At 38.4% G+C, this 15,424-nt stretch overlaps 1 protein-coding gene across 1 annotated transcript in view; it reads left to right on the top strand.

Annotated features, from left to right (window-relative positions):
• Positions 1-15,424, top strand: part of LOC114032719 (sperm flagellar protein 2-like) — a 222,684-nt gene that overhangs the window by 186,167 nt on the left and 21,093 nt on the right. The window contains exons 24-26 of the mRNA XM_027848143.1: positions 2,186-2,321; positions 10,800-10,919; positions 12,666-12,804. Coding sequence (XP_027703944.1) covers positions 2,186-2,321; positions 10,800-10,919; positions 12,666-12,804 — 395 coding nt within the window. The remainder of the gene's footprint in view (positions 1-2,185; positions 2,322-10,799; positions 10,920-12,665; positions 12,805-15,424) is intronic.

Raw genomic sequence — 15,424 nt, 5'->3', positions numbered from 1 at the left:
CCCCCCAGCCCCCTGCCACCTCCTATGCCCCCTTGCCACCTTCCCCCTTCTCCTCCCCCCCACCTCAGGAGACTTGGGACAATGCCTCCTGTATCCCAGGAGCAGAGCTCAACTTTAAAAGTCATGAAGTAAACTGAAAAATGAGCAAAAAAAAAGCCCTAATGGCAGAAAGCTGTTATGGTGACAGAAGATCAAAACAAACCCAGAAGAGAACAACAATGACAACTCAACACATGTCGTTTTCTTTACAACAGTTTCATCCAGTAGCTGCCCGTTTTGTATGTTTTAATTTTAGCAAAACATTCTTCTAATTAGCCAGCACAAAATGATTTCAAGGAAACAAATTATATTTAGCTGACACACATCAAAATACCTTTTTACAAAGTCCTTACCCATCTTATTAGCTAGGTAACGAAAGATATTGCCTTTTCATTTTAATTTCAAAAGGGACCCAGAGACCTTGAGGCAAACAGCCCAGGAAAATGAAGATTATAATAATCATTATTATCATCATCATCACAGGGATGTTGACAAAGCAGAAATATCAGATTTAAGACAAAATTACTAGCTTGTCATGCTTTTCAATAGCAAGTTGGAAAATGGATTGCCCGCCTTTTTTCGGAGGAATACTAAAGACCTTCAGTTTACCAAGAATTGTAAAGTACAATTTTGAAGTTGAAACACATTTATAACAAAAATGTTACTAAAGTAGGGTTCTTAACCTTGCATCTGTGAACTTATTTAATATATATATATGTATATACATATACATGTATGACTGTGTTTCAATATAATTTGTTTTCTTTGTAAAGCTATGTATTTTATTTTATGCATTTAAAATCATTATTCTGAGAGAGGATCCATAGGCTTCATTAGGTTGCCCAAAGCTAAAGGAAAATTCATCCAGTTCCTTGCTATACCGAGAACAGGCACCAAATGAATACTGCATAACACAAAGAATCCATTTATCAGCATGGATTTATTGAGCATCTATTCCAAGCATTTGATATCAGAGCTTCTGATCTCAGGGAACTTACAATTCTTGAGAGAGACAAAACTAATTAGAGAACAATAGTGCCAAACTATGTGGCACTAACTATAAATATAATAGGAGTCCAGAGAAGGAAGAGTTTAATCTAAGCTGATCTCTCCTTTTTTTTTTCTAGAATTATAATTGAAATTAGTTTTCACATGGAAGTAATATAAAAGGTGGTTGGGTCCTATTAGCAATATAGTTTCGCTACAATGGTCAAGAACAATATAATTCAAATTATATCATATGCAAACAGTCCTCAAAAGAAGAACTATAAACTATTAATAGCCATTTAAAATGCTATAAATCTCAAATGATCATAAAAAATGTGAATTAAAACAACTTTGAGGTTTCACCTCCCAGCAAATTGGAAAAGATGACAAAAGATGGAAATAGTCAATTTTGGCTAGACCATAGGAAGGTGGTCATTGTCATGCATTGATGGAGCTGTAAATTAGACCAACCATTCAGGAAAGTAATTTGAAACTATGCTTAAAAACGTCTAAAACGTCAACCTCCTTTGACTCAGAGAGGTTACTTCTAATCATATATCCTAAGGAAGCCAAAGATACAAAGCAACACTTTTTGTAGTACTTAAGAACTGGGGGTGGAGGAAGGGGTTAATGAGCCTCGCTTGATTGAGACATAGCTGACCAAACTGTGGCACATCGATGTGATAGAATATCACTGCACTGTAAAAAGTGATGAATATGAAAAATACAGGAAAATGAAAGTGATATTTAAAAAAAAGATACAGGAGAGGGACAGAGAAATGTATATATTTGCATGCATTTTTACTTGAAAATAACCAGTAACTTGAGTCATTGTGTAGCGCCCTTCCTGAAAGAGTCTTGTACACTTTCTACTGCCTCCACATAATTATGGACAATCTACAGTTTGGAAAATGTTGTTGCAAGAAGTCAGTGTCACCTATATATGAGCAAGGTTTACATGCCTCTCCTGCTTAAAAATACTGACCACAGGCACCCTGCCCCAGCAAGGTAGCCTCTCTGGTACAGAGGCTGATAGCTGCTCTCTTCCATCCTCATTCATCAGTTTAATAGAAAATCAGAGAATCTTCTGACCACTGAACCCAAACACAAATTATATTTCACAAAAATTCTGGTTACAATAAAATAATGTCATTTCTAGGTAAATGCTGAAATACATTTGAAAAAATTAGAAGAGGAAAGAGAAGACATGCCAGATGAAGCTAAAGAAAAATCTCCTCAGCAAGGGGGTAAAGGTGGCAAACTTGCAAAGAAGAAGCCAGAGAAGAAGAAGAAAGGTATTTGGTATTCCAGAAAATAATCTCTCTTCTTTAGTCTTTTCCTGGTAGAAAACATACACTTATAAGAAAACTTGGGAAAGAGGTTCTGGTCATAGAGATAGAATAAAGAATAAGAATTAGAGCCAAGTTATAAACTGGTACCCATGTATTATAAAACACCAAAGGAAAGTCTGCTATAGTACATTGGGTGGTCAGGATTTATGGGAGGCAATGGGTGAGAGTTGCATGGGGTGAAAAGGTCTGCATGCATTGTAATCTGTGCCATCGTAAGAGTATCCATACTGATGAAATCCCAGCTTAAAGAATGTATAGAATAAGTCACTTTTATTTAGCATTTTGAAATTTATGAAGTACTTTCCTCGCAACACTCTAGAAAGCAGAACAAACATAGAGATGAGAAAAGTGTTCGCTTTTCACTGTTCACTGAAATGAATTAAGCATAGTCACGTAGCTTTTAAGGATAATTGAACCCAATATTAATCAATCAATAATCTATCTTCAGTCACCGAATAACAGACTCTCAGAGCCTAAAGGACGTCTGAGACTATGTAGCCCAACCCATCCCTAGGAAATTATCTCAATGACATGCCTAATGAGTAATCATTGAGCCTTTTTTTAAAGTCCTCATCTGGCCCACTTTTGGATAGCTACAATTGTCAATGTATCTTTTCATCAAGTTCAAATCTGTCTTGGCAGTTTTTGCTTATTACTCTTAGTACTACCCAATGAAGCCAAGCAGTAAGAGACCAACCCCTGTTCCATATGATTAACTTGAAGATAGCTATCATGTTAACTCCCAAGTCTTGTTAGCTAGGTTAACATTCCTAAAATGTGATGACCAGAATTAAAAATAATACTTCGGGTGGACATGTCCAGAGCAGAGTATATAACATGATCATATGTACTGGACACGATGCCTCACTTAATGCATCTTAAGATTGCGTTAGATTTTTTTGGCTACCATGTCACATTGTTGACTCATTTCTTTCAGGATGCAAGAATGTAGTTCATCTGGGTCAGGTGACCTGAATTCAGCTAGAGTAAACAGATGCTCTTTTACCATCTCCTGGCTTTTTTTGAGCTTTAACTTCCTGTTAGTTTTGTTATCACTTCAAATGTGAAAATCATTCTCCTTTGCAGAGAAAAAAAAATCATATTTATCTGTCTATCCATCTATATATCTATCCATATGAATTGAACACAAAAGGTCATATTCCTTCTTTGATCCTCCTTTTTCTCCACAGTATAGCTTTTAAAAAAATCTTTTGTGTTGACCTTACCTTCTCTTGCCAGCCTCAGCCCATTCTGAGTTTTAGCATTCCTCGCACTATTTTACAGAAATATTCTATGCTCTTCTATTCAGTTCTTTGTTCCCCAGCCCTGTTTATATCTTTCGTACATTTCTTTTAAAAAATCTAAGTTGGTTGATGCAGCCCCCGTATTGGTCTCTTCAGACAAATCCCATTTTCCCTCCTCGTTGGAATTATTTCTTTTTCTGTCTTCAGAATTTCATTCTTGTACTTCTCCTATCCCCATTGCTCTGATTTCTAACAAGAGATTTTACTCCATGGAATTCTCCCTATTTTTCCTTTGAACTCCTTGAAATATGTTTTCTCAAAATCTGCATTGCATGTCAGACTTGCCCTAATTTCTTCTTCTTCCCTTTCACAAACTCCAGGATATCATGGTCACTTCACTCCCAAGATTCCCATCATTTACACTCCATCAACCAGTTCCTCCCCGTCAGTGTGAATCAGACCCATAATGTAACTTTTTCCTTGTAGATTCCACCTCTTTTGAAGGATGGTATCTTCCCCAAAGCATGTCGATTAGCTGATCTGTTTTTGACAGAGAGCTCCAGCAGATGTCTGGATAATTGAAGTTCCCCATCATTCCCATATCATGCCTCCACAAATGCTGGGTTTGTGACCTGTCATCTATTCTTCTTTCTGACCAAGTGGTCTGTAATATTCTTCAGTAACAAAATCATTTCTGTTTTTCCCTCCTTTGACCTTCACTCAAATACCGTCCATCATGCTTCCCCTCTGGTTCCTGAATTTCCTCAAGTGAGTATAGAACTTTACCCCCTTCCTCAACCCTTTTATCCATTCTGTTTCTTTTGAATAAGGTATACCCCTATAGAGTCACAGCTGTCATGGGAGTTATACTACCATGTCTCAATGATACCTATGAAATCCCATTCCCCCCTTGTGCTGCGACCTCTAGTAGCTCTTGTTTGGTGCCTAAACTTTGGGCATTTGTGTTTAGACTCTTGAGGCCATGGATTTTACCACTGGCTCCTTATCTCCTGTAAATTTGCAGGTGTCCTAGTTGCTCCTCTTCCTTCTTAGTGTCTGCTGTCAATAGTACCTGATTTCAGGTTACACACAGGCAATCTCTTCCTTTTCCATCCATTCTAATTTAAAGCACTTTTGACTAGATTTACAAGAACTCTGGCAAATACGTTCTTACCAGCTTTTGTTAGGTATACTCTACCTTATACTCGACCTTTTTTTGTTTGTTTGATTTTAAGAGCTATTTTTCCTTTATTCTAGTGAATTATTTTAAATGAAATACAAAATGCTGGACCAACCTAGCAATGGCACAATCTGCTAGCATGACAGCTGTCTGGCATGCTGGATTCAATGTTGCCATCTACTATCTTGGATGAGCATCTCCCCAGTGATTCTTCGGGATGTGGCATCCACCCCAAACATCAACAGTGAGCCTCAAATACTGGCAGTCTCAGAGGCTTACAGGACATCTTTCACATATCCTTCATATGCTCTCTGTCTTAAGAAAAAAAAAATCACTCTGCTCTTGTTCTGATAATCATAAAACCCCACTAACCGTACAGTTTCTGTTACAAAATTAACAACATCATAAATTAGCATTTTTCAGACAAAATCAACTCAGTAGAGAAAATGAAATATGGCTAGGGAAAATAGAAAGAACACCTTATGAAATTTAATTTCAAAAGGATTAAAAGTCAGTATCAGAAGATAATCTCTTTGCTGTCTTTACCTTTTAAAGGTAATCTGTCAGCCCTATACTGTAAGCTATGATCCAGAAATCCAAATCTCATTCTTGGGCAGTACCTCCTTAGTCATCTGTTCACTACCCAAATTAATTTTTCTTTTCAGAATCTCTTGCTTTAAATTTTCAAGTGAGGAAAGCAGAGTCTGTGCCTCTATGGACTTCAGTTTCATGCTCAAGACTTCCAAATGGTTGACAAAAATTTTAGACTCCTCCTAGAGGCATCATATGTGGCCATGTGATTCATCAGAAGAAGATAGTTGTCATCTGCTTTGATAAATCTTGGGAGTTTCTTAGATTCAATCCTGTGGGAAACAAAAGGCATCTCTATTATAATCATGTTGGAAGACAGGTGCTTTGGTGCCCCCGAGCAGGGAATCGGCAACTTTTTTCCTTTTCCTTCTTCCTCTGCCCATTACTGGGCGATCTCTCAGTTGAGATCTTCTCTGTCTGTACTATATTATTTTTAGGACAAGAGGCTTCTTCATCTTTTGATCATCCAGCTCTATGATCTTTTTAGGAAGAGCCTCCAATCTGTTTCTAAGCTCTAATTGTACAGGTGCCCTTTTCTTTCTCTTTCTCTTTCTCTTGTATAACACTTCCATTTGCTATCATTATGACAAACATCAAGTCTTGCTTCATCTACCTCAGAAGCTGTTTTGTGCATTGGTGAAGTCTTGCTTCTGTTTCCTTCATGAACCTTTTATCCTAACAATTTGGAGTGCAGAGAGGCCTTTTTCTAGTTTCCTCAACTTACACTGGATGCAAGTCACTGTGGGTATTTACAATTCAGCCCTATGCATGTGGTTAAAACTTTTTTTTTACAGTCAATTTTTTTATTTATAAAAAGTAATTTTTTAACAACCAATTTGCCCCTGCCTAGCAATCCACTCTGTCAGTACACTTAATGTTCTGTTTGTTCTGCCTACTTTTTCTTATTTTCCCTGCCTTGCCTTGTTTTACCAACTTCCTTCTCCTTAGCTTTTTTTTTTCTTTTTTTTTAGGCAATTGGGGTTAAGTGACTTGCACAGGGTCACACAGCTAGTAAGTGTCAAGTGTTTGGTCTGAGGCCAGATTTGGACTCAGGTCCTCCTGACTTCAGGGCCAGTGCTCTATCCACTGTGCCACCTAGCTACCCCTCTCCTTAGCTTTCTTGAGTCTACTTCTTCAAGTTCCACTTGATCCTCCTCAATTTTCCTAAATTCTTCTATATCTTCCTTAGTTGTCCTTCATCTTGTTTCTGTTGCTACCCAGAAATAGAAGCTGGACCAATAATTGAGTTTCCTCTTTTATTTTTTTTCGCTCACATTTTATTTTTTTAGCTCACATTTTGCCAAATTTTTTTCTCCCTAGGTCAAGCTCTGACCTCCTTTAGTAGTCCAGATTCCTACAAGTCACTTACACTATTTCCTTCTTCTCATTTTTCAACTCAAGCCCTTCTCTCTTCTATTCTTTGTCCCACAACCTTCTTCCATAGAAGCCTCTTCTCTATTTTTGAAAATGAGGTCATTTACCCTTTTTCCATCCTGTGATATCTACCACAACCTTTCAGTAACTGCTGACTGTATGTCAGCAATCACATACAAGTTCTTTTAGTACTTTGGGATATAGTTCCTCTATGCCTGTGGGCTTGAATTTAGTAAAGCCTTTAGTCAATTTGTCTCTCTCATTTGAGAATCAGATAGAGAATAGAAGTTCCACTCAGGAACTGGTTATACATTTTTTTAAGGTTACGATAAAACATCATTAGAGCAAGTTGAAAAAACAAAGTATTAACTGTTTTGACTTTGGAAGGAAGCAAGCATTTGTTAAATGCCTATTATGTGCCAGGCATATGGCAAGTGTTTGTGAAATATTTTCTCATTTGATCCTCACAATAACTCTGTGAGGTAGGTGCTATGAGTACATCCCAATTATACAAATGAGGAAACTGAGGTTTTGTGAATTGCCCAGGGTCAGATAGCTAATAAATATCTGAGGCTGGATTTGAACTGAGATCTTCCTAACTCCAGGCCAGAGCCCTATCCCTTGGCAGAGAGAGAAACAGAAAGACAGAGAGAGATTGGATGTGTGTGTGTGTGTGTGTGTGTGTGTGTGTGTGTGTATTGTGTTCCAGCTATGACACTGGTTATCATCACTAATCATTACTATATAATGTCTACACACCTAGCTCATGATTAAATTCTTCATCCCTTTCCTCTCTCTTTTAGGTAGTCTGTAGTATTTTGATGATATCAAAGCTTCTGTTTCTGGCTGTTGATTTTCATCCAAATGTTTTCTAGCATGATTCTGCCCCACCCCAAACAAAACAACAACAACAACAAAAACAAACTCTGGGGTCTGAGATTTTTTTTTCTTATAACTATATCTTCTTAACTCATAATATTCTTCTTTCATCTCCCCCCGCACCTTGTGCCTATTTTATTTATTTTTAATAAGGTATACCCTCCTTTCAGAGTCATATTACTATCATGAGTCACATCTGAAAAAGTCTCTATGATAGTCAAGATGTCAAATTTTCCTCCAGTTCTCCATTATTTCCCAAAGATTAAAGTCAATAGATATAACGATCACATCCATAAGTACCTTTAATTACCCTTCATGTAATCTGACTGGACCTGGAGAGAGACAGAAATTCACTTAAAGTGGCTCAGTGCTCTTACTATCTTTCTCATCTACCTTGGGCTTGTATTCCCTCCCAATGATGTTAATTCTATCTTTTCCAATTTTGGAATAATAATAATAATGATGATGATAGCTAACATTTATATAGTGCTTACTATGTACCAGGCGCTGTTTTGAGCACCATATCTCATTTGATCCTCACAACAACTCTGGGAAGTAGGTACTATTATTTCCCCCATTTTACAGATGAGGAAACTGAGGCAAACAGGAAGTGACTTGCCTAGGGTCACACAGCTAGTAAGTGTCTGAATCTGGACTTGAACTCATCTTTTTTTTTTTTCCTCTGCTCTTGTTGATACCAGCCTAGTTTGAGTCCTTATCACCTCTCACTTGGATTATTGTAAAAGCCTCCTAGTTTCTTTTTTCAGCTCTAATTCATCTTCCAGAGGTACAATTGGCTAAATAATCTTCCTAAAGCAGATGTTTCACCATTTCAGTCCTCTGCTCAGAAATCATCAGTAGCTCTCCATTACCTCTAGGATAAAATATAACCTCAGACTAACAGATTGTTTAGGTTTGAATCCTAGGTTGTGATAAATAACTTATGTGAGAGTTATGCTTTTAATGAAGTCAGGTTTATTGAAATGATACACAGGAGTAAATGTTATTCAGCAGCCTTTATCCCAGAAGTAGCCACAGCAAACTCTGATTCTATAACCTAAACCACTGTACCATGAGCAGAGGAACCCTGTCAATGGACAGCTCTGAATGGGATGTGGTCATCAGCATCTCTATGCCAAGCCTGGAGTGATCCAAAGCCCTTTGGGGCAGAAGAACTTTTATGCCCTTTAGAGACTAGGTAGAAAAGTATAGTGCAGCTGAATCTCTTCTAATGGAATCAGGGAAGTTCCCTTGCAATGGAAAAATAAAGCTCCCTAACTCATCAGAAGACTTACCTCAAGGCAACATCCTTGCTTACTGGCCTTGCACCAAGAACAATTAATGGAAGATGTCAGGAGCTCAGGGTGAGCAGGATACATGCTCCTTCTTTCCAGGGGAGTGGACAGCCAGATGTAGAAAGAAGTTAATTTCTTTAGCAGAAAAGCAAAATTCACTTTGAGCTAATTCTTGGAAAATGGAAACCAGAAGCAGACAAACAAAATTATTCCCTGTGGTCAACAGAATCAATAAAATTTATCTAATAACTTAACTGATTTCCTTCAAATTTTGCATCAAAGGTCTCTTGCATTCTGGCTCCTATCTACCTTCTCTGTCTTATTTCATACCATTTTCCTCCCTGAACTCTACCATCCAGTCAGACTGGATTAGTAGCTCTTCTACAAACTCAGCTTGTCATCTCCTACATGTGTGCATTCACATTGGTTCTCCTCTGTAAACTCCATTCTCATCTGTCCTCCTCAGAAGCCTTGTCTTCCAACAAGAATTCATTCAGATCCCAACTCCTCTATGAAGTCTTTCCTGATTCCTAATTAGAGGCAGCTAAGTAATGCAGTGGGGCAGTTAGGTGGTGCCATAGTGCATAGAGCACCAGGCCTGGAGTCAGGAAGACTCATCTTCTTAAGTTCAAATCTGGCCTCAGACACTTAGTGACTGTGTGACTCTAGGCAAGTCACTTAACACTGTTTGCCTCAGTTTCCTCATCTATAAAATGAGCTGGAGAAGGAAATGACAAACCGCTCCAGTGTCTTTGCCAAGAAAATCCCAAAATGGGGTCACGACGAGTTGGACATGATTGAAACAATGGAACAACATCAACAGCAAATGTAGTTGTATAGTGCAGTAGTAGCATAGTAGCTGACTGAACAACAAGAAGTAGTGTAGTAGACTGGGCATCAGAGACTTTAAATACAGCCTCAGACTCTTACATGCTATGTGACCCTGGGCAGGTCACTTAACCTTGAGTACTCAATTTCCTCCTCTGTAAAATGAAAATGATAATAGTGCCCCAGAGCTATTGTGAGGATGCAATGAAATAAAATTTTCCAAGTACTTTACAGCCCCTAAAGCATTGTAGATATCCTAGCTGCTAGCTATCTCACAGGTATTTGCACTCTCCCTTCCTCAGTATATGGTATTGTTGTTGAGTAGTTTCAGTCATGCCTGACTCTTCGTGACTCCATTTGGGGTTTTCTTGGCAAAGATACCAGAGGGGTTTGCCATTTCCTTCTCCAGCTCATTTTTACGGATGAAACTAAGGCTAAAAAGGTTGTCGCTTTTCCAGGGTCATACAGCTAGGAAGCATCCAGATTTGAGGCCAGATATGGCCTCATGAAAATGAGTCTTCCTGATTCCCAGCCCAGCCCTCTATCCACTGAACCTCCTAACTGCCCCTCTTCAGTCTATATTGGTGTCCATACTCCCAACCATCACCAGTACCACCATTAGAATACAAGCTTCTTTATTTTTGTCTTTGTATCCCTAAGCACCTACCACATGTTGCTTATTCAATCACTTTTCAGTCATATTCAACTCTCTACGACCCATTTTGGGGTTCTCTTGGCAAAGATGCTGGAGTCATTTGCCATTTCTTTCTCCAGCTCATTTTTAACAATAAGGAATTGAGGCAAACAGGGTTAAGGGACTTGCCCAGGGTCACACAGGTAATAAGTGTCTAAGGCCGGATTTGAACTCACGAAGATGAGCCTTCCTGATTCCAGGTCACATGGAAGTGCTTAATAAATATTTGTTGAATCTAATTATTTAATAACTATATACACATATAACACATGTAGATATATATGTATGTATTAAGAAAATCTGAAATTTACTCAGAACATTTTGCTTCTTCTGTAGCTCCATCACCAGAAGTCCCTCCCGTGACTCTAACACCAGAGGAATTAGAGGAGATAGAAAGGAAGAAAGAATTGAAAATAAAAATAAAGGATGAACATCTTGCAGCCCTGCAATGTGAAGGTATGTAACAACAACATCATTTTCACAGAAAAACAAATAAATACTCACCAAACTGACAAATCACAGAGGAATCCTAAGGAGGGTCAACACTACAACAGAACAAATAGATTGCAAAGTGAACAATTCAATGCCACGCTTGTTCTGTCTATGCAGGCCAAACCATGCATGGTTAAAAAGTAAGAAAGAATTCTTAGCAACTTACTTGAATGGAAAAAAAAAATGACAAAGATTATTTTTTAAGGATAAAAAGTGTAAAATGTGATAGATTTTTAAATTTATCGACAATATCAATACTAGCAGTGACATTTGTTGGCCATTCCATTGGCATTTGATCTTTCCAAGTGACAAATCAGGCTCCAGCTGTCATTGTGACTTGGCCGATGTTTTCCCTAAATTGAATTGTGAATTGAATTTAGTGTCACAGTCTTACTATAGCTTCAGAAGAAAATGTAGAGGTGTTAGAAAGAGGAAACAGCAACTAGAAGGGTCAGAGAAGCTATGGAATAGGTGTAATAAGGGAAAAGCCTGGACATTGCTGAGACTCACCAGCCAGAGAAGGAGGCTAAAGGGAGGCTTAAAGAAATGCAGGGGAATTACAATGGGAATGATTTAGGTCTGCAGCTAAGATGAAAAAAAAGTCCTGATGGAAGGTTCTTAGATACTGAAATTTAGTTCTTAGGAGTAAAATTTGTAAAATTCCCCTCTCTAAAGATCAGTAAGATAGGAGAAATGGCCACTGGGGCAGGGCTGGTGGGAAATTGTTAGGTCCTTTCTTTCCTATGGCTGGTTAACAAGTTGCCTCTTTCACTTCTATGATCTTGAAATTCTGGGAACCAAATGAAAAAGAAGAAGGATTTCAGAGAGATCAGAAAATAGAACCAAAATAGTATTTTTTTACAAGTCATTATAGCCATTGGATTAGAGACTAAAGTCATCAAAGTGCAGGATTAGGGAGTAGGAGAGGGGGTGAGTAGTGACCCAGCTGGTACTCTTGATACTTCCTGGTTTCTTCCCAATGGTTACCACAAAGTTTCGAAGTAGGAAGAATAGAAGATCCAGAATGGTGGAAGTCAGGTCCCATGCCTCCATTCTATTGCTTGGTCCTATCCTACATGATTGCTATGGCTCTCTACATCCCACCCGTGGTTCTTCTGTGTGTCACATGCCCCTCTAACCTTTAAAGCTTATAGGATGGCGTTATCCACAAGACTTCTAGTGTTCCCTTCATGAATCTTTTGATTCTAGAAAACCTAGCTGGGGCACAAAGTCACAAGAACTTACCCAGTTGCCTCCCTGTGGTCTTAAAATAGTGAAATAATCAGGACAGTTCTTATTTCTTAGTTACAATTAGAGGAGATGTCTCCTGCCCACCTTTTGAAATTTAAAGTCACCCACATGTGGTATTTCCGTCTTTGCCCTCACACTTCAGAACTGATCATAGAGGCTAATCTTGTCATGTAATCCAGCCCAAAGAATGAAAACCAATTCTAGTTTTAATGTAAATATCTTTCTATATTTAAATAAACCAAATGAAATAATAATAATAAACCTCAATTAAATAAACCAAAGAGGTTCAGAAGTTAGGAGGGTTGCTTCTTGTTTATGGGAACATATGGGTATGCATTCATATCTTCAAATCATCACTGTTGGACCGGGAGTTCTTTGTTTCAAATGACTGATTCGTTAGAAAATGTGTACGCATATTATTGAAAACCACCCTTCCCTGACCTCACTTTTTAAATACAGCACAAGCAACACAGTTCCGACTTGAGCTGATCAAGACAAAGGCCCTTGCTCATATGGAAGAACTTCTAGGAAGGGCGGTCGATGTTTACAAACTGATGGACAAGTGGCTCGGAGCCCGGTACTTGGCGGAAATGGCAAGGTAAGTAATGCACGGTTAAAAAACAAGAAAGAATCCCTAGTAACTTAGTTAGATGGAAAAAATGACAGATTATTTTTTAAGGTTGAGAAGTATAAAAGGTGATAGGTTTTTAAATCTATTGATAATGTCAGTACTTACAGTAACCAACATTCGTCGGCCATTCTGTTGGTTTCTGATCTTTCCAAGTGACAACTCATGCCCCAACTGTCATTTTTCAAACGTGAAGTTTTACAGGGTGCTAATGAATATGGCCTTCTCATTACTCGATTGGAATTTGGGATGGAATGTCAGACATGTAATTTCCTGAATTTCTGAGTATTTTATACTGTTATAAATACCAGGTTAAGTATCATAGTATTTTAATGCTTGAAAGGATCTTAGAGATCATCTGGGTAAGCTCCCATGTTTTGCAAATAAGAAAATTAAGACCCAAAGCTGAAGACTATCCAGTGTGAAGCTAAGGAGGCACTAGGGAAATCTAACCAATTAAACTGGTTGCCCTGCTGAGATAATCCCCACTTCTAATTTATAGACAGTTTCATCCTATCAATTATCTGAGGAAATTATAGAGACCTGGTATATTAGGAGTAAGAAACGAGTCCTAGTTTCAACTGTGCTATTAATAAGCTAGGTGACCTTGAGTTCATATTTTCTAGGCCTCAATTGCCTCATCTGTAAAATGAAGATCTGGGGACTAGGTCATTTCAGAGGTTCCTCCTAGCACTACAGTGCTATTGAGTCTTTGAAATGCAACTTTTCACAATACCCATATGTGACATTTCAGTTCTTAAATTCTGGAAATTTTCATATACATGAGATCCAACCAAATGAATAGGGTTTTCAAATTCAACTTCCATCACCCACAAATCAGTCACTGTCATTTTTCTTTCCTTTACTAGTTGCCACTTGCTGAAATTTCTACTCTAAATTCTTCAGGATACATTTTCAGAACTGTAGACTCCAAAGCAAATGGAGCATATCACTTTTCAGTCTATTGGCTATACTGCAGCTGTAATTGAAAATGAATAACTCATTAGCCCTGAAGTCTAAATGAAGACTAAATGGACCTTCACTGTCCATAAATGGTAATTGGTTCAGTGTACCATTTTCAGATGATGGAGTGTCTTTCTTTGTGACGTGAAAAGTTCTTTTCCATGTTGTTATTCATCCAACAAATATTTATTTATTTATTGGCTACCAGGTGCTAGTTGCCAGGAGAGATGAATTTTAAATAAAACCCAGTCTTTCTCCTTTTGGTACTCACATCCTATAGAAAATAAGAGATTTAAACACAAATCTTCAGTAATATAAAATGTGGTATGAAAAGTACATTGGAGAGGTGCACATAGAGTGCTCTCTGAGATCCAAAGAGGAAGGTCATTATTGACGGAGGGTCAGGAAGCTTCCATTTGAGATGGACTTTAAAGGCCTGAAAAATGGTGTAGTGGATAGTGCCAGGCCTGGAGTCAGAAATACTCATCAGACACTTACTAGCTGTGTGACCCTGGGCAAGTCACTTAACGTTATTTGCCTCAGTTCCCTCATCTGTAAAATGAGTTGAAGAAGGAAAGGTCAAACCACTCTAGTATCTTTGCCAAGAAAACCCCAAATGGGGTCATGAAGAGTCAGACATGACTAACCAACAATAGCAACAACAAAGAAATTCAGCTGAGGGGCAGCTAAGTGGTGCAGTGAGTAGAGCCCTGGCCCTGGAGTCAGGAGGACCTGAGTTCAAATTTAGCCTCGATAGCTGTGTGACATTGGGCAAATCACTTAACTCTGATTACCTAGCCATTAAATTTTTTTTTAAATTTAAAAAAAGAAAAAAGGGAAGCTACAAGCTAGGTGGCGCAGTGGATAGAGCTCTGGCCTTGGAGTCAGGAGGACCTGAGTTCAAATTTGGTCTCAGACATTTGACACTTACTAGCTGTGCGACTTTGGGCAAGTCACTTAACCCCGATTGCCTAGGAAGGAAAGAAAGAAAGAAAGAAAGAAAGAAAGAAAGAAAGAAAGAAAGAAAGAGAAAGAAAGAAAGAAAGAAAGAAAGAAAGAAGAAAGAAAGAGAGAGAGAGAGAGACAGAGAGAGAAAGAAAGAAAGAAAGAAATTTAGGGGGAAGGTAGGCACTTCTGAAATGATTGTAAATACCATGAGCAAAGGCACAGAGAAGAGAGAGCACATAAGGAATGGTCAGGGGAAGGAGAGAATGATAGGATCATAGATTTAGAACTAGAAGCGATTTTAAACGTCATTTCATTCAATGCCTTCTTTTGAAAATGAGGAAACTGAGGCTCAGAGAAGGCAAATGATTTGGCCAAAGCCACACGGGTAAGTATATAGCAGTGCCAGAATTCGAACCTAAGTCTTTTGACTCCCAATGATGTCCAAGGCCTGGTCCTAGTGAGGCAATGAGGTGATGCAATGGATAGAGCATTGGACCTGGAGTCAGAAAGACCTCAGTTCAAATCCAGCCTCAGGCTGCATGACTTTGGACTAGTTACTTAACCACTATCTCCTCAGTTTCTTCAACTGTAAAATGGGGATAATAATAGCACCTACCTTGTAGGTTTGTTGTGAGGATCAAATGACATTTATAAAATGCTTAGCACGATTCCTAGCACA

This window comes from Vombatus ursinus, unplaced genomic scaffold (assembly GCF_900497805.2).
Source record: "Vombatus ursinus unplaced genomic scaffold, bare-nosed wombat genome assembly UNPS02000255.1, whole genome shotgun sequence".
In the NCBI taxonomy this organism is placed as follows: Eukaryota; Metazoa; Chordata; class Mammalia; order Diprotodontia; family Vombatidae; genus Vombatus; species Vombatus ursinus.
Note: the sequence above shows the minus strand (reverse complement) of the source record. Positions and strands in the feature narration are given on the sequence as shown.